Raw genomic sequence first — 18,511 nt, forward strand, 5'->3', positions numbered from 1 at the left:
AAGAGGATTTCTGAGCACTCGCTGCATTTCAGGGCTGTGAAAGTCTCATTTCACTCGTTTTTCATCTAATGTGAGCTGAGCAAAAAACAAAAACACAAACAAAGAACTGACGACTAAAATAAACACAGGTCTCTCAGGTAATATATATAATAAAGCCTCTTAAAAGCACACATAAATTCACTTGAAGGGCCAAGAGATAAAAAAAAAAAGGTTTTTCATTTTAAACTTTGTAAAAAATAAAGATATAACACAGTAAGGAGCAGCTTGGCTGCAGCGTCACAGAGCTATTCAGTTCTCAAACATACACATTTATTCATATTAAAGCTCAAAAGATGTCTCTTACTATTGTGTTGTATTTAGAAGTCCATAAAACAAACCCCAAAAACCTAAATAACTGCCCCTAACTTAAGTGGTACTCTTTGGACATGGTCAATATTTTTTGGATTGCTACTGTATGAACGGACACAAACAGAAAGCAGCAGTTCGGTGGAAAATAAACGTGGAGTCCAAACAAGAGAAAATCATCATGCTCCTGTTTCAGTAACGACAGGGCTGGAAACAAACAAAACGCCTACTTCCTGTCCACTAAAAAGCTCTTTGATGATGTCGCGGTGACAGAAGTGTAAAGTCCAGTTCCCATTCATTTCACCACCACCCAAACTCCGGACCCGCAATTTAAGACCTGTGATCTCAAAGAGCGACGCACGAGAGGCGTCAGCGTCCGTCCATCACACGACGAGAAACACGACACACTTCAACAGCAAAATGCATCAGAATATGTAAACTTTCTAAAAGAAGAGCGATGCGGATTATTCACAATGTTGGATATCTGGATCACACTAACTCATTATTATCATAGTCAAAATTATTCAAATTTACAGATCGGAACCAGAATCCGGTTTTATTGCCAAGTACATTTACATATATGAGGTATTTTAGTTGTTCTGGTGCAAAACAATTAACATAAAGGAAGAATAAAATAATGAATTTAAATAGTATAAGACATAAGATAAAAATAAAGAGAGATTTTAAAAATATAAAATGAAAAAATAGAATATAAATACACAAAATGTTTGTGCAAAAGGTGCAGTGGAGAGAAGTTTTAGTTACAGTGAAAGTATCTACAGTTTAAATAAATAAATTAACCTACAGCCAGGAAATTAAATTAAAAAATGTTCGGTGACTGAGACAGGGGTTGCAAATTTAACGCTAAAAATTTAATTTCAAAAGTCACCATCAGGAAAAGGTTTTTTTTTTAATGTCGGCTAAAACAACATTCAACCAAAAATCAGTTTAAAATAATGTATAAAAACATGATTTTCACAAATTACAGGGATGAAAATGGGGTTTGACAATCAACAGCAGTTTACAGGGGGGACTGTTTGTTTATTTGGTTACTTAATATTTATGTTTTCATACTTTATCTTTATCTATTTTTTATTTTTATTGTGTTTTATATTCAAACGTCCTTTAATGTTGATGTTTTCAATATGATTTTATTATTTTAATTATAATTATTAGTCACTTTTACACATTTCCTTTAAAACATTGCTTTTTTAATATGATTTTATTATTCTAATTTTAATTATTAGTCACATTTCCTTGAACATTGCTGTTTTTAATATGATTTAATTATGATTTAATCTTTTGTAAAGTGTTTTGGGGCCGTGCCTCATGGTGGTTTCAAGTCAAAAAGTTCAAGATAAGATAAAAAGCTATAGTAAGATCTAAGTAAAGGAAATTTAAAGCATGTTAAGGTAACATAAATCAAGATACGTCGAGGCAGAAGTCAAAATAAGCAACGATAAGACGAGATAAGGACAGTTTAGATAAGAGTCAGAGGAGATTTTATTGTTTCCCCGGAGAGAAATTAAGCCACGCTCTTTTTCAAATCTTTGTTTTGTTTTTTTTTCTTTAGAAGTGCAACAAGTCTTTAGTTACAGTACAAGTCTTTAGTTACAGTACAGAGGTTTGGTGGTTTGACGTCACTGAAAGTGTCAGATCGTATCTGATGCAGCTGAGCCAGACGTGTTTCCCAAACCCAAAAACTGAGTCTTCATCACGGCTTAAGATTTACACCGTAATTAGCAAAGAAACCGCAGTCTGCTTCCATTAATCACATTCAAGGACAGCACATCGACTTAAAGTATTAATCTGCTTTGTTTTTATGGAAATAAACTTCTGTTTAGCTGCCGTCAGCTGAGCTAATGAGACAGATTTAAAGTTGATCCGGCTTGTGAAAACAGATTTTAGTAAAGAAAACCCTCTGCCAAGCAGGAAATGTGGCGTTATTTTTTAGTCTATAAAATGCCTTCACACACTAGAATATTCAAGTTATTACAATTTAAATCAGCAGTTTTTTTTTTTTAAATTAAAATATTGTTGCTAGACCTTGTTTTTGTTGCTGTTTGTTGTGTTTTTTTATTCTTTTTTTTTTTTTTTTTTTTGCCAATTTTCAGGTTTATTTCTTGTTTTTGTTTTTAGGTTTATTTATAAAAAAATAAATCTACATTTCTATTTTTTTTTTTAAATATTTTGTCAGAAATTATTTTCATTGCTGTTTCCCTTCGTTTTCTAGCGTGACTGTCCCTGTAAATTCACTACTGTTCTGCTGTTTTTTGGTTTGTTTGTTTTTTTATATAATAATAATAATAATCTTAAAAATTATATTTTTTTAAGCTAGGAAAAATGTCCAGAAAACTATATTTCCAATTAACATGATTATATATTTTAAATTATTTTTACACTTTAAGCACTTTTTTCAGGTCAGTTCCTTGTGTTTGCTCTGTTTGTTGTTGTGTGTTTTTTGTTGGGGTTTTTTTTTTTTTGCCAATTTTCAGGTAGATTTCTTGTTTTTGTTTTATTTATAAAAATTAAAATCTGCATTTCTATCTTTAGTATCTTTTTAATATTTTGTTAGAAATCGTTTTCTTTGCTGTTGGATGACTTTATATTATATATATTTTTAAGCACTTTTACCGGTCAGTTCCTCATTTTTGCTCCGTTTGTTGTTTTAATTTTCAGATACATTTCTTTTCTTTCTTTTTTTTGTTTTTAACAATTTTCTTAATAATTCGGGGCTGATTTCTTATTGAGTTGCTCCTTATTTTTTTTACCATGATTTTGAAAGAAAATGAAGCCAATTTGCTCAAAGTTTCAAGGGGTTAAACAGCATCCCAAAATTATTGGAATCAGTGAAGTGAAATTCCCACAATGTGTTGAGACAGGCTGAACCAGCTGTGCATCCAGGGAATAAAACAAGAAATAAACAGTTTGACATTTTCCCTCTGCTGTAATTATCCCCTGTATTATATTAACTTTACATCCTGAATATTTACACACAGTCCTGTGAACAGCTACTAATTTTGTGCGCGGGTTTTATCCCCATTTGTTGTCTGCTTTGATAAAATATAGCCTCATATATTAGGGACCACCCAGGGGAGACGTGTGCTGCTTGTGTTACAGCATACTTGTGTTACATGTTATGCAAACACGGTAAATCTGAGAGGCGTTATATCTGCTCAACATAGAGAAAGAAAACATTAGACAGTAAATTATCGGTTAATGATGCTCAGTGTTTGACAGGAGTTTTGCAATTCCCTTATTTGGTGGAGTGACTTTGCCACAACCTAATTTATGCTCTACTACTTCAGTTATTCATTTCCTACATTTCCCAGAAATCCTTTCAATCCAGCTGCATTTATACTAAGTGACGACTGCTTGCTCCATTTTCAAAACAATATCAATGCGCAAAACTCCTATTCCTCTGCTGGATATCTCTTTGCAAAATCTCTCAGACTGACACGAAAATCTGATTTATATATGTTGAAGATTGATGCAGAAAAAGTTTCTTCTTCTGCACTGCAAATATGTCAGAAAACATTGTGGAGTTGCATAAAAAAAAGCAAAAAAACGCACAAAACTCCAAGTTTACACAATGCACAAGTCTGAATTCCTGTGTAAAGTTTGCCGGAGCGTTTCTGCATAAACTATGTCTCTACATGAATGTGTGGGCATGCCTGAATGTCAGCACAATGTGCTTTGTGTAGTGTGTGTGTGTGTGTGTGTGTGTGTGTGTGTGTGTGTGTGTGTGGAGGAGGCGTGAAGAAGTAAAATTAGGCGATGAAGGAAGGCGAAGTGTGTGTTACTCTGGGAGGGACTGACGAGCCCTGAAGAAGGGAAAATCTGAACAAACCGCAAATCACCACCTTTTACACACACCGCAGCACACACACACTCTACACACTGTGCTGTTCTGCACTACTACACACTGAAAAGCACCTCCACAGGTAAAATCCCTCACCTGCACGGACAAATCAGCGACGGATCACTGACGAGGGAGCCCGAAAGTTGAACAAATGACTACAAAGGAACCACAAGGAAATGACAAATGCCCACAAAGAGATGCAAAGTGATCAGAAAAAGCTGTAAAATTACCTCAGAGACCTAAAACAACTGCAAGGAGACGTATACAACAAGAAAAAAGGTCACACGAGACATATTATGACCAGAGAAAAGATGACTCAGAGATGCCTATAAACCAAAGAGACGCACAAAAACAAACACACGAGGTCGCCAAACAACCACAAATTAATGACCTCAAAGACACAAAGAGGAACCGAACAATCACAAATAGACATATATTGACCACAAAGACACCCACTAGGTCCACAAAGAGATGCCAAATAGATGTAAAATGTCCTCAAACTCATACAAAGTCCACAAAGAGAGACAAAAAGTACTACAGAGACACGAGAAAAGAACCGAAAGAGATGCAAAAATATGACAGATGTCGGATAACAAACAACAAAGATGCAAAAAGCTGTCACTGAGAGACACCAAATGTCCACAAAGAGGCAAAATCTCAGCAAAGAGACATAAAATGACCAAGAAAAGACACAGTATGACCACAAAGACAAGTGCTACGACCACAGAGTCAAAATGATGACAAACACATACAAAACAACCACTGTGATGCAAAGTGATCACAGACGCGCAAAACAACCACAAAGGGGCGTAAAATGTCTATGAAAAAACCTAAAATGATGCCAATTATTACAAAGAGATGTACAATGACAACAAAGAGATGCGAAATAACCACAAGGAGATGTATAATGACAAAAAAGAGGTACAAAAGTTGTTAAACGACCAGAAAGAGACTCAAAACGACTACAAAAAGATGCAAAACGATCACAAAGACATGTGCGTTGTGTATTTTTGTCTCTTATTTTGCAGACAGGTGTGGGAGGGTGTGGGGGCCTCCTGATGTCTGTGCCCAGGGGGCCCATTGTCTCATAATCTCGTCCATGTGCAAAATGGCACAAAATCAAACAAGCTTAATGTGGAAACCTGAAGCTCTGCCAGCAGACAGCAGCAGGAAAATACAACCACAATACAATAAAAGCAAAGTCAGCAAATTACAAATATAACCACGACGTGATTTGTGCCAGCGAAGAAGAAACAGGTCAGTGCACGATCTGATAAATGCACCGGCTCCGTCCTTCAGCTTTCTGCAAACCAAACAAAAGCTGCAGACGGTGAAGTACAGTCGAGGAGATGCTGAGAGCCGTTCATAATTCTCTATAGACAAGTCCAGACATTCACATCGACCACAAGCTCATTCCAGCCCGAAAAGACGCGCTTTCAGATCATGTGTGGGCACACAGCCTGCTCGCACTCAACAATCCCACACAGCTTATTCAGAATTATTATGGCACAATATTTTAATTTAAATTAAAAGTTTGGGAGTTTTCCAGAGATAAGTTGTGCTGTAGAGCCAATTAAAAAACAACAACAATAACTTACCAAATATACCAAACTTCATTATGTTTGACAGCGTTTTAAAGCAGCTTTTATGTGCATTTTCTTATATTTTAACCCTTTGAAACCTGGATCAACATCACTTTTCTTGTGCTGCATTCAGACGCCTTTTACAATTTATTTAAAACTCTGAACCCAGAGCGCAGTGGTTTGATTTCTTGGAAAACATGAGGGAAAAACAATAAGCAACTTGGCAGAAATGTCTCAGAAATTTCAAGAAATTTGTATATTTAGAAAATTACTTTTAAAAAGTCTACAGAACTATGTTAGTAATGATCATAATTATATATTTAAATAGTAAATAGTCTAATTTTTCATGTCATTTCCTTGTTTTTCCCGTTGTTTTGTTTTTGTTTTCTTCTTGTTGTTTTTTCAGGTAATTTTTTTTGTAATTTTCCCGGGTTTCAAAGCGTTAAAGTTCTGCAGCAACATTTTCTTTAAAACGTAACGCCGAATTAATGCATACATGCTAAATAAGTATAGAAAAACTAAAAAGTGCAGCATGCGCTTACCTCTGCGCTGAGATTTGCAGTGAGTGACCGCCGACAGCAGCAGGATGCAGGTCTGCAGGGTCCGCACCGACCACCTGTCGCGTGGACGCATCCTGGAAGAGTTAATTTTTGGTTATTTTTTTGGAAAAATAAATAAAATCCTTCAGAGCTTCTGAGCGGAGTTCATCTCCAGCGGTCACTTTCAGCAGATTTTGGGGAAAATAAATCACTGAGACTGACAGTTTCACCGACGTCCTGTCTACCTGAGCAGCCTGCGTGCACCTTGACGCTCCGCGGGGTCCAAAATGAGCTCGGTGCCAAAACTGACGGGGGACTTCCGGTATGACCGTTTCAAAGTAAAAGCTCCACTGATGAACACTTTCTGCAGCAGTTGACAGTGGTGGGATATAAATAAGAACATAAACTCAAGTATTGTTCCGATAATTGTGAAGTATTTCATTTTTGGAAAGTAATTATTTATTTATTAGTTTATTAATTTTGCTTCTTTTTACTAGGTCTATTCCACTTTGCTGCATTTTGGAACCAAAATATTAATTTTTACTCCACTACATTAATTTTACAACTTTTGTTTATTTTGCAGATTAAGGTTATTCACACAAAAGTAATTAACAAATAATTAATAAGTATAATTAAAAAAATAAATAAATAAACGTCTATTGACCTCTTCGTGAACTTCTCAAGCTAGTGGTATATAAAACTGAACAAATTAAATTAAATTAGATATAAATCAACACAATTTAAATTTTAAAAAGTGCTCTGACTTCACCATCTGCATTTTTTTAAATTAATAATTTTAATAAAATAATATAATACATTTTTATTCATATTCAGTGTGCATAATGAGTACTTTTATTTTGGACGTTTAGTATATTTTCATGCTTGGAGTTTTACTTTTACTTTAGTAAGATTTTGAGTACAGGACCTTTACTTTAAAACAAAGTCGAAGTATTTGTACACTGATATTTTTACTTCTACGAAAGTAAAGGATGCAAATACTTCTTCCACCACTATATTATATTACATTATGTTATATTTTATTCATATTTTTACTTTATTTTATTTATTTTTACTTTACATTTTTTCCTCACATACACTTTAATAATAAGGACTGACTCTTCATGCTTTAATAGCGCTCTGCAATTTTATTTTGACATTTTATTGTATGTTTTACTAATGTGTTTGTTCATCTACTGTAGTTGTTGTATATTGGTTGTGTTAATTACAGTTTGCAAACCAAATTGCCCCTTTGGCACGTGAAAGACTATCTGATTAACATTACACAATCAGTTCATTTGACCTTCTGGTGATCAATATTACTTAACGATATTAACTTATTACTTAATGAAATTACATGAATATAGTTGATTATTAGTGAGAGAGAAAATGCTTTTATTGTGAAAACTTTATTCCAGCAATACTTCATATTTGTTTCTGTCAAACTTCACACATCTGCCATCAATCAGCTCACAGTTCAGCCTGAAGGCTTCACTTTTCAACTGACTTTATGAAGTTTCACGAAACTTTCCTTCAGGCTACAAAAAGCTGTAAAACTCTCCGTGTCCAATCAGTGAGCGGCAGAGTGGCAGCTGACAGAAACAGAAAATATGAGTCCGTGTGCTCACGAGCTGGAAAACGGTGCTGCAATATTATTTTAGTGACCCCTAAAATTCAGGAGTCAACCCACCAGATCTCATCAGCTTTACACTGTTCGCCTGTGTGAGCTCGTTAAAGCAGCTACAGTAGCCTCTCCTGCACTGGGAAGAAAAAAAGTTACCCACACAGGTGCATGCTGGTCCTTTACCTGCCGATACAACCACAGGTGCCCGCAGTGTCACACGATTTGCAAACAAAGCAAAATACTAAAAATGCTAATAATAATAATAATAATAATAATAATAATAATAATAATAATAATAATAATAATAATAATAATAATAATAAGGTAAACAAAATAATAAAAGAGCTAGAAGCCTCTCCTCAACCATCAGCGTCACAAAAACATTGATTTATTACACGAAACTGCTTTATTGTATTTTTACTTGTTTAAATACTGAAAAATGAACACTTAAAAATTTCTAACCAGAAATTTCAGCTGTGCATAAAGGCCCAAACAGCAAAAAAAAAAAAAAAAAAATAGAAAAAATGTTACCAAATAAACAAATAAACAAACAAGAAAATGACCTTGAAAAAGTGATGAAATTTAAAAAAAGAAAGTTTATTTATTTTGTATATTTTATTATATATTTTTCTGTGATATCATTTTAAATATACAATTATTTCAACTATAAAGATCTTTTCTGAACATTTTCTCTATTTTTTACTTTTATTCCACTCCTTTAAATCTTTTTTTTTTGGTTAAATTTTTTTGCAATTTGTGGGACATTTTTTGCCAAGTTGGGTCATTTTCTTTTGTTTCTCACGTTCTCCGAATGCAGAAATCTAACCAATTTGCTCAGTTTTCATACAGTTGGAGGGCTTGTGAAATGCATCTAAACGCAGCACAATAAAACTGATGTCAATCCAGATTTCTACCAAAAAAGCTCCTCAGTTCGATGATTAAAATTGCAGCCCCCTGGATCTAAACATGTTTGTGTTTGTTTGGAAGCTCACCTTCCTGAAATCCAGGTGGAAAAGTTGACTTCACCTGACAAAGAGACACAAAGAGAGTCCAATATTGAGGTGGGCGGGGGGACACAAATCTGGCCTTGTGAGATGCAAAAATATGACAGATGTCGCAAAAAGCTGTCACAAAGAGACACCAAATGTCCACAAAGAGAGGCAAAACCTCAGCAAAGAGACATAAAATGACCACAAAGACAAGTGCTACGACCACACAAAATCAAAGTGATGACAAAGACACACAAAACAACCACTATGATGCGAAATGATCACAAAGATGCACAAAACGACCACAAAGGGGCGTAAAATGTCTATGAAAAGACCTAAAATGATGCCAATTATTACAAAGAGATGTACAATGACAACAAAGAGATGCGAAATAACCACAAGGAGGTGTATAAAAAGCTGTTAAACGACCACAAAGAGTCTCAAAACGACTATAAAAAGATGCACAATGCTCACAAAGAGATGTGCGTCGTGGATCTGCGTCCCCTGGATCTAAACATGTTTGTGTTTGTTTGGAAGCTCACCTTCCTGGAATCCAGGTGGAACAGTTGACTTCACCTGACAAAGAGACACAAAGAGAGTCTGATGTTGAGGTGGGCGGGAGGACACAAATCTGGCATTGTGTTTGCTGAGACAAAAAAATGACAGGCGTTTGCCCTCATTTACAACATAAGTGCTACCTTCAGGACGACTCTTCCCGAGCGCTGACAGCCGAGAGCAAAGAGGAGAAGATGGATGGAATTTAAATTTGAAGTGTGTGAGTGTGAGGACGCATGCCCCCGAGACGAGAGGACAGCCGGTGGCGACTCGGCTTCACGTGTGCACACAGGATTAGGAGTGAAGCGAGGAGCCGGGGATACCACAGGGAGAGATGTGTCAGAGGGATTTTTCTGTTTGGTTCAGGTGTTGTGGAGGGCATGTTCTGACATTTCTGTCCGCCTGCTGAGCTATGAAAAACAAAAAAACAGAATCATTTTTGTTTTAGGAATAAAAGTCAAACTTCTGTTTGGTTTCATGCAGAAATGTCCAGTTTTTTGTGTAAAAAAAGGTGGATTTGCGTGTGTTTTGTGTGAAAACGCGGTGTAGTTTTGGAGCATCTGTCATCATGTGAAACCTTTCTCTCTTTGAGGAATGTGGTTTTGAGTCTGCACCACAGACAGGTGCCACACCGCACCGACATGTCTGAACAGAGAATCAAACACACGGAAAACTCACATCAGCACGAGTCTGCGATGTACATTTTCTCTCCGTCTCTGATCAAAAGACTAAAGCTTTTATTTTTAGCAAGATAGCTCAACCTCACTTATAGAGCAGCTGTTGGTGTACTGAACAAAAAAAGGCCCAATGAGAAATATTATAATAATAAAAACAAAGTTATGAGAAAATTATCTGGAAATAAACAAGAACTAAGAATAAAATGACCTTAAAATGTGCTAAAATGTTATGTATTTATTTTTTATATTTTATTATGTATTTTTCTGAAAAATAATTTACAATTATAAAAACACTATTCAGGACATTTTTCTCTATATATATTTTAAAATGTATATTTATGTATTTATTTATTGTTGTTATTATATTTTTTCTGTAACATAATTTTAAGTGTAAAATTATCATGATTATAATAATCTTATAATCCTCCTTGCTTTTTTAAAAACTTTTTGTTTCATTGAAATTAAAATTTTAAGAGAATAATAAATGTTTTCTGGACATTTTTCTCTCTCTCTTTTTTTTTAATAATACCTAATAATAAAAATGGATTTTGATGTGCTATATTCTTTATTACCATAATAATGAACACAGCTGATTGCTCATAAAATTATGTTATTGCAACTAATTTTTTCACATTATTTTAAAGGAAATTTAAAGTGTTGATTATGCATACTAAGAAATATTTAAATAAATCAAATCAATACAAACAAACAAAAAAACAATGCCTGTCCCTCTCTTCTTTAAATTTAGTTTTTTCAATAAAAATGCAGTGTAAAGGATCAGGTGGATACCATGACCACAGACTGACTCGGCTCCTACAGAAAACACGTGACGTAAACAGACACTACTGTCGCTGCCAGAGCTCAGACCTGCGAGAGAAAAAAGGCTTCTGGGACGCACAGACGTGCTGTTATATGAAGGTGTATTGAGTGACGCTGTGACAATGCAGCACAGAGCACCTGTACGGGGGGCGCGGCGTCACTTTTGTCATGTTATCATCTCAGCTGGGACGATGACATTTGAACCTCGAAATCTGAAACCACTTTGCGGTCTTACAATGTGCAGAAAAAAGCATTATGTCCTAAAGCAACGCAGTGATACTTAAAATATATTTATGAGCAGATATTAATAGATAAAAACCCTTAAAGGTAATGAGTCAGTTTTACTATTTAAACAGGAAGAGTGACAAAATGAAATGTACATAAACCGGACAGCAGGCATAATAAACACGGTCGGTTTTTGACTGTGCTTTGGTGGACACTGTATCTCCCAAAATGAAAATAAAACAAAGAAAATAGAGGCGCTCATCAAAACTGGAAAACATATAACTGTGGTAAAACAGCTCCAGAAACATCTTAAAACTCTTCTCCAGTTAGTATAAAGTGGTGAAGTATGTTGATTTCTTCTTTATACTGTTTAAACTGCTTATTTCATATCAGTCTTGCACAGTATACCTTTATAGTGTAGTATGTAGTACTTCACTGTGTGTAGTATTACAAATTATATATATGTAGTATATATGAATTTGGGGCACAGCTTAAGTGATGATCACAGTTTAACCTCTAAATTTAGTGCTCATACAGCATCAAAACAAAAGGTGTTTCAGCATCACATGTCAAAAAGAAACAATAATGGCTATAATTATAATAAAAATAAAATTATAATACAAAAAGAAAAACAAAGAAAAAGTGAATAAGACAAAAATGAATTTATGTAACAAAATCAGGTTTCACAAATGAAAATTAAGAATGAAGATAATTGACAATCGTAAATACATAATTTTATCCATATTTACTCATAATGCATGAAGTAAATTCACATTTATTTACAGCTGCTGAGCTAATAAAGTGTGTGTGGCGCCCTCTGCTGGACACATTAGGAATCAAACATTTTCACCGGCAGCCGGAAAAGCACACAACTAAATCTCACAAGCTGAAATAAATTGAATACTTAAATTCTCTTTCACTGAGCAAACGCTTCCAGCTGATATGTATACAAGCAGAGAGATAATCTACTTTTTATCTCCAGAATATATTATGTGTTTCTTCTCTTTGGCATTTTAAGGACATATTATCTGATATAATAATACTTGTAACAGCGATCTCATATTCATAAATAAATACCACGGCAGTGCAATCAGGGTGTGGAAACAGTCACTTTTTGTTTATTATAAATATTAATAAATATTGATGCTGTTTTGAGCTGCCGAGAGATATTTAAAAAAAGGAAAAAGAGGAGGAGAGATGCAAAGTTATTTTTAAAAAGTTGACCATTGGATTGCTGCACTTTTGTCTAATTTCAAAGATGTACTGTGGTGCTAAAAAAGCACACAAAATCTGTACTAAACGTGTGCAGCGCCTCAGTAAATGATTGTAAAAACTGTGTAGCAGCAAATCCTTTGTAAATATGACCTCACTTGCAAATCATAAAAATGCACGACCTCAACTTGTCGCGTTGCAGAGTAACGTGCTTCAGTCCTGTAATGCAGCTTTTAGCAGCGTTTGCATGGAGCAGAGGAGCTCACAGTAGACAGACACAGAGATGAAACCCTTTAAGAGACACAGAATCTGTTATTTCATCGAATCATTAAAGAGCCCTTCAGCTTTGGGGATCACCTGCTGCGTCTTAATCCACCGCTGGCTGCCCATTTGGCATCATTTCTGCATTTTCTGTGAAATGATAAAAGAATTGCAACATTAAAAATGCATCTTTCACACGGTGCAAAGAAAATCTGTGACTCATACAGAGCTTTTACATTCTTACACCTGAGTATGACTCCCGTGGCATTTATGAAATGTGTCAAGATTGACGTAAGAGGAAATGATCTCATGCAGTGAAGCTGGCCGAGACTTGAGTTAAAGTACCAAAACAACACTGTAAGAATACTACCAAAACCTTGTTAGTACTTGTATAGCGATTAAACACTTTAAACTTTTAGGTGCAAGCAGGTTTTTATGGTCTGAAAATGACAAATAGGACAAATAAATGACCAATAATGTGGTTTCTTACCTTGAGGCGTGCCTTCAACATCTTCCTCTGCTAAAAAGATGAATAAATGTATGATTTACCTCATGTAAGTTATCATTAATCATCAAGTTTTGTTGTGTAACTGTTTTTTTGACAGTACACAGATTGTGGTTATTGCACAACAAAACGCAGCAAAGTTTCAACATACGCACGAGGCAGGTAACAGGAAACTGAGTCACACTTTCTTTGGTGTATTTTAAACTTGTGCTAACATCAGTTTTCATGTGCTGCATTCAGAAAACTTCCACGAGATATTTAAAGCTTAGAAACCTGAGCAATGTGGTTTGATTCCTTAAAAAATTGAAAAAAACAATGACCAACCTGGCAAGATAAGCCCACAAATTATGAGAAATCAGTAAAACATCAGAAGAAAATAAACTGACAACAGCTTAAACTGACAACAACTGTCATCCTTGAATAATAATGACCCATAACTAGAGTCAAATATACTGAAATATGTCCCACCTAAAACAGTGTGAATAATAACAGTTAGAAGCAAATTTGATAAATACATTCATAACGATAACACATATCTGATGCAGCAGAATCAATTAAAACTTCTCGTGGCTTCTTACCTTTGCATTTGTGTGTGATAAAGATCACACACACAAGCAGAATGCATGCTGCCAACAGTATGAGGAGGATTAACGGCCAATTAGGTTTCCCTACAAAAAAATAGAAAGATAAAAATAAACAAATACAGCAGATCGTTTACGGGGACACTGTATTTTCATGTAGAAATTGTGACAACTCACTTCTAAAGAATGGGTTGGGCACAAATTCACTGCTTCTGGAGCTGACTGGGTTATCCAGCATACAGTAGAAAGAGCGCTCCTTCTCCTCCTACAAATTGAGAGAAACATTATCAGCTAGAAGCTAATAAGACAAACATACATTTATTTTTAAATGAGTTCACTTAGAGCTTTTGAACAAGCTCAGATTACAAATTATGTAGCTCATTAGTCAGGAAACACTGATTTAAAATGACGGTGATAATATCTGATTTATTATATTTGACGCTGTTTTATCAAATAGAGGATCCCATTGTAAACAAATAATATACCAAAAAAGGCAACACAGCATTATTATATTTGGGTTTTTTTTTTACACAATTTACAAACACAAAAGAAAAAACTTGAACTACGAGGCTCATAAAAATGTACCTGCTACAATCCGATTTTTGTATTTTGAATTTAATGTTTGTTTTATAAAAACTTTAAATAAGCACAGCCTGGATTCTGCTCACTGATGAAACGCTGACCAACATTTATTCTGTTAGTACCTTGGTTATACGGTACGTGTTGGGTGAAGGGTACCAAAGCAAGTCACTCGCCCCCCATATGTACGAGATTGGTTCGGCCTCTGTGGCGTTACCTTCACAGGTGAAAACACAGTAGGTCATCGCAGCGTCGCACCACGTGGAGACAGTGGGTTTGGAGACGGGAGCTGACGGAGAAAAGAAACAAACATTTGAATTTAGGGAAAAAACGAAAAGCCGCTCCGTCTGTGATTAAATGTCATCCACTTACAGATGACCTGGAGCTGAGTGGCGTTGGTGCCTCGGTTGTTGATCTCTGCCGTGTAGCTGCCGCTGTCGTTTCGAGTCAGTCCTGCGATCGTCAGAGCTCCAGTTGAGCTGTTCAGAGAGCAGCGACCTACAAATACACACAGACATGGATATAAAAAAGCCCTTCTCATATCACAATTCACCAAATTATCATTTTAAATAAATTAATTAATTAAAAGCAAAACTCATAACAACTAACAACTAAATAACAACTAATTAAATGAAATACAAATAAAACTCACTTAAAACCTTTCAATGTGTTGCAAAAAAAATTAATAAATACAACTTAATAACTGATTAAAAAATAAATAAATAAAACTCATTCAAAACCCTTTAATATATTACTTATGCAAAAAGCCGTTAACATATTGCAATCAGTCTATTTATCCATTAATTTAGCACATACAAATCCCTTAAAATGTCATTAATTTGTATCTGAAAATGATTCACCAGCAAATTATTATATTACCCTAAATTGGTAATTTCATCCCTAAAAATCTACGTAATTTATAATTAGTTTCTTAGAAATTAAATTAAGGGTGTAGTGTATGAACTGTTAAAGTGATCTCTGCTCCCTTTCCAAAAACCTTGAACTGAATAAACGTTTTTAGAGTGTTTCCAGAGGTAAACTAAAGGTTAAATGTGTGTATACATCAGTATCATGCAAAGGTGTGTGAATGTGCCTTTGAAGTGGCGGTAAGAGAAAGCCTCGCCTCCGTACCACTCCGCAGCGATGTCACGTCCATGTTTCCACATGACGCTGGTGATGGGATCAGTGGGATCGATGACAGACGGTGATGGTTTGAGGACAACTTTGTCACCAACGGCCTTGTAGATCGGTTCCTCTGCAAAAATAAAACCAAACAAAAAACACAGATTAACATGTCATCATCAACTCTTTAAATGCACTGGGTTTTTTGTTGTTCCAATGCTGTGTTATTCTGTTATTATTTGGAATAAATACTTTTAAATTTACTAATTTGCGTACGACTCACCATAATACTGTTGTAGCTTCTCAATATATGTGACTACTTAATGGACTATTGGGTAGTTTAGGTGATAAAAATGCATTTTTCAACCACGTACATTTACTCTATAGCTTCAAATCTGAGGTATTTGGACTTTTCCATTACTTTACAATTACTCTTTACAAGAATTTGATCAGAAATACTTGTACTTTTTACTGTGCTTCTTTTAAACAACAGACATAGTTACAAATTTCCTTACAGATTAAGATTTTTACATCTAGAATGTACAAAGTAAAATACTACTTGTTTCAATGCACAACTTTTACCTGCAACAGAGAATGTTTACAGTGTCGCACTTTTTTTTTACCCTTTATAACTAGTCATGTTAAATTCAGAAAATACAGTATTTGGCCCAAATATGTAGCCTAGTGGAGGATAAACGTAAATATGTGAATAACAAGTAAAAATAACCCAATTACATATTTGTTATGAATTTCCACGGGACAAATATCCATTGATTTCTTTCAAAAACATGGGAGGATGACAGAGAGTAAAAATCAAATACAATGCGCTCACTCACAATGGCCCGAAATGTCCATATGGCAATAATAAAAGACCAGAATCTGAGTGCTGACCTATTTTGACTGTTTTGTTAGGAAGGCAGTAAGCAAATTATCAAGAAGGGCCCAAAAATGAACAAGAAATTAGTAAAACACTGCAAGAAAATTACCCAACATAAGCACAAAAGAGTAAGAAGAAGAAAAAATTAAGAAAAAAAAACAAAAACAAAAATGACCTAAGGGAAGTGCTGAAAATAACATGTATACAAATTTCTACAAAACTTTAAATATGCAATTATAAGAATTATAATCCTAGTTTTTTAAATAATCTCTAACATTAATAAGTCTTGTTCAGGTCATCTTTCAGGCGTTTTTTTTTTAATTTGTGGGACACCACATGCCAAGTTGCTAATTATCTTTTCTCCCATGTTTAGGAAAGGACTCAAACCATTTTTCCAGGGTTTGAAAAGGTGTAAATGCAGGAAAGCGTTTACGTTAACTAATGCCTAAATAAACTCAAATATGCGCACACCACTTCACCGTTCAATATTCCTGTAATCTAGTTTATTTAACTGTTGGCAGGAGGCAAACAGGATAGATTTAGATTAATGTCGCAGGTAAATTAAAAGGACATGTCTGAGCAAATGATCTCAAACTTACCCGAGTCTGCAATTACTGCGGTCCGTGTCAGAAAGACGATCAGAGTCACACAAACTAGCCTCCACATTTTCTCTCTAAATTAATTAAAAACACACAAAAACCACGATGATCCTGTGCTAAATATCTAGAAGTATTTGAAGTAAATAGAGCACGCGTTTGGCGCTACTGAGAGCTAAGAGTGAAAAACGGATAGGCCAAGGAAGAGGAGTGCAGAGGGAAATGAAAGCAAAGGAGGAAATGCGGTTATTTATGGCACTGAAATTTATTCCTTACCTCTGAAGGTCAACACCTCCTACTGGATGGAGGGATCCGTGACTTTGAAACAAACTACTAAGAGTTTTCTTTTAGATTTTTAAGACCGAAAAATAAGGTAAAGACCGGTAATTAATAAATAAATAAAAATGTATTCATTAATACATACATACATACAAAAAACTAAGTTGCCTAGCAACAGGTTCCAGAGTGCTACGTGCTAAGCTAAGTTAGCCGGCTACTAGCTTCTTCTTTAGCTAGCTTTTTATTTTTATCAGCATTGGCCTTTCGCTTTATAGTTTGCTATAAGGTAATTACTGAAAAGAAAGTAAATCAAAAATAATGTAATAACATGAAAAACTAATGTATGTGTAACCTGTGCGGCTAGCTAACGTTAGCTGCGGCTCTTTGTTTACATAGTTTTCAGTCTCTGTGCTAAGCTAAGCTAGCCGGCTGCTAGCTTTAGTCAGCGTCTTAAAATTACCATCGGCCCTTTGCTTTCCGGTTTAAAAGTTAAAAAGAATATTCAATGAGATAAATAAATGACTAAATAAGACTAAACTTACGAGATAGATGTGCTAATCTACATTCGCCGGCTGCTATCTTAATTTTTACTTCTCGGTTTTGGACTCAAAACAAGAAATTTATTTAGGCCTACGGAAATACCAAAACAGGAACCGGAAGCTAAGGACAAGAGAAAAAGTTAATATATAAATAAATAAAACTAAACTAACCAAATAAATGTGCTAAGCTAAATTAACTTGGTGCTAGCTTCATTAAATTTAAATATTTTAAATTTATAAATTCAAAAAAATATACACCTTATAAGATAGTTACATTATTATTATTATTAAACTTTCTAAAATGAGGAAATACAATGTACAAGAACAAAAAAAATAAAGAAATAAAACCTTGATAAATCTTAAATAAATTAGATAAAATAAAAAATAAATCTCACATTAAATTAAAAAAATCTCACATACATCATTAAGTATCAAACCAAGAAAAAAAAGCATGCAACTGGGTTATTTAAAAAAAAAATCCTGTAATTTGATGCAACTCAGACAGCATTAGAAGTCTCAAAATGGCATCACTTGCATAGAAAGTGAATGGCTAATGTAAACATTTTCAGCAACAACAAAAAAAACAAAAATAAGTGCAAATGTTCTATTTCTGTTGACTAACATCCCCCAAAAGTTAGACTTCCTGCCGTCCAAAAATTTACATATAAAAACAAGAACCAAGCATTGCTACACTGATAAATCTTAATAATTTTATTGTCTTTGTTCTCATGATTTTACAAATATG

At 34.6% G+C, this 18,511-nt stretch overlaps 2 protein-coding genes across 3 annotated transcripts in view; both read right to left on the reverse strand.

The window, feature by feature from the left end:
• Positions 1-9,833, reverse strand: part of LOC121963069 (collagen alpha-1(XVIII) chain-like) — a 44,845-nt gene extending 35,012 nt beyond the window's left edge. Inside the window, exons 1-4 of the mRNA XM_042513438.1 lie at positions 9,638-9,833; positions 9,482-9,515; positions 8,943-8,976; positions 6,333-6,424 (exon numbers count right to left, since the gene is read on the reverse strand). Coding sequence (XP_042369372.1) covers positions 6,333-6,423 — 91 coding nt within the window. The 5' untranslated portion in view covers position 6,424; positions 8,943-8,976; positions 9,482-9,515; positions 9,638-9,833. The remainder of the gene's footprint in view (positions 1-6,332; positions 6,425-8,942; positions 8,977-9,481; positions 9,516-9,637) is intronic.
• Positions 9,834-11,862: 2,029 nt separating this feature from the next.
• Positions 11,863-17,151, reverse strand: LOC121962827 (lymphocyte function-associated antigen 3-like). Of its 2 annotated transcripts, none has more exons than XM_042513137.1 (8): positions 16,952-17,151; positions 15,447-15,608; positions 14,726-14,851; positions 14,479-14,642; positions 13,952-14,039; positions 13,772-13,861; positions 13,179-13,205; positions 11,863-12,838 (listed from the first exon to the last, which is right to left on the reverse strand). In XM_042513137.1, the coding sequence occupies exons 1-8, from the start codon at positions 17,016-17,018 to the stop codon at positions 12,795-12,797; spliced, it is 768 nt and encodes a 255-aa protein (XP_042369071.1). In that variant the 5' UTR covers positions 17,019-17,151; the 3' UTR covers positions 11,863-12,794. The 2 variants fall into 2 exon arrangements, with proteins under 2 accessions (XP_042369071.1, XP_042369069.1); XM_042513135.1 differs by having other exon boundaries at positions 13,179-13,208.
• Positions 17,152-18,511: the final 1,360 nt, after the last annotated feature.

The sequence above is a fragment of the Plectropomus leopardus genome, chromosome 24, assembly GCF_008729295.1.
Source record: "Plectropomus leopardus isolate mb chromosome 24, YSFRI_Pleo_2.0, whole genome shotgun sequence".
Taxonomy (NCBI): Eukaryota; Metazoa; Chordata; class Actinopteri; order Perciformes; family Serranidae; genus Plectropomus; species Plectropomus leopardus.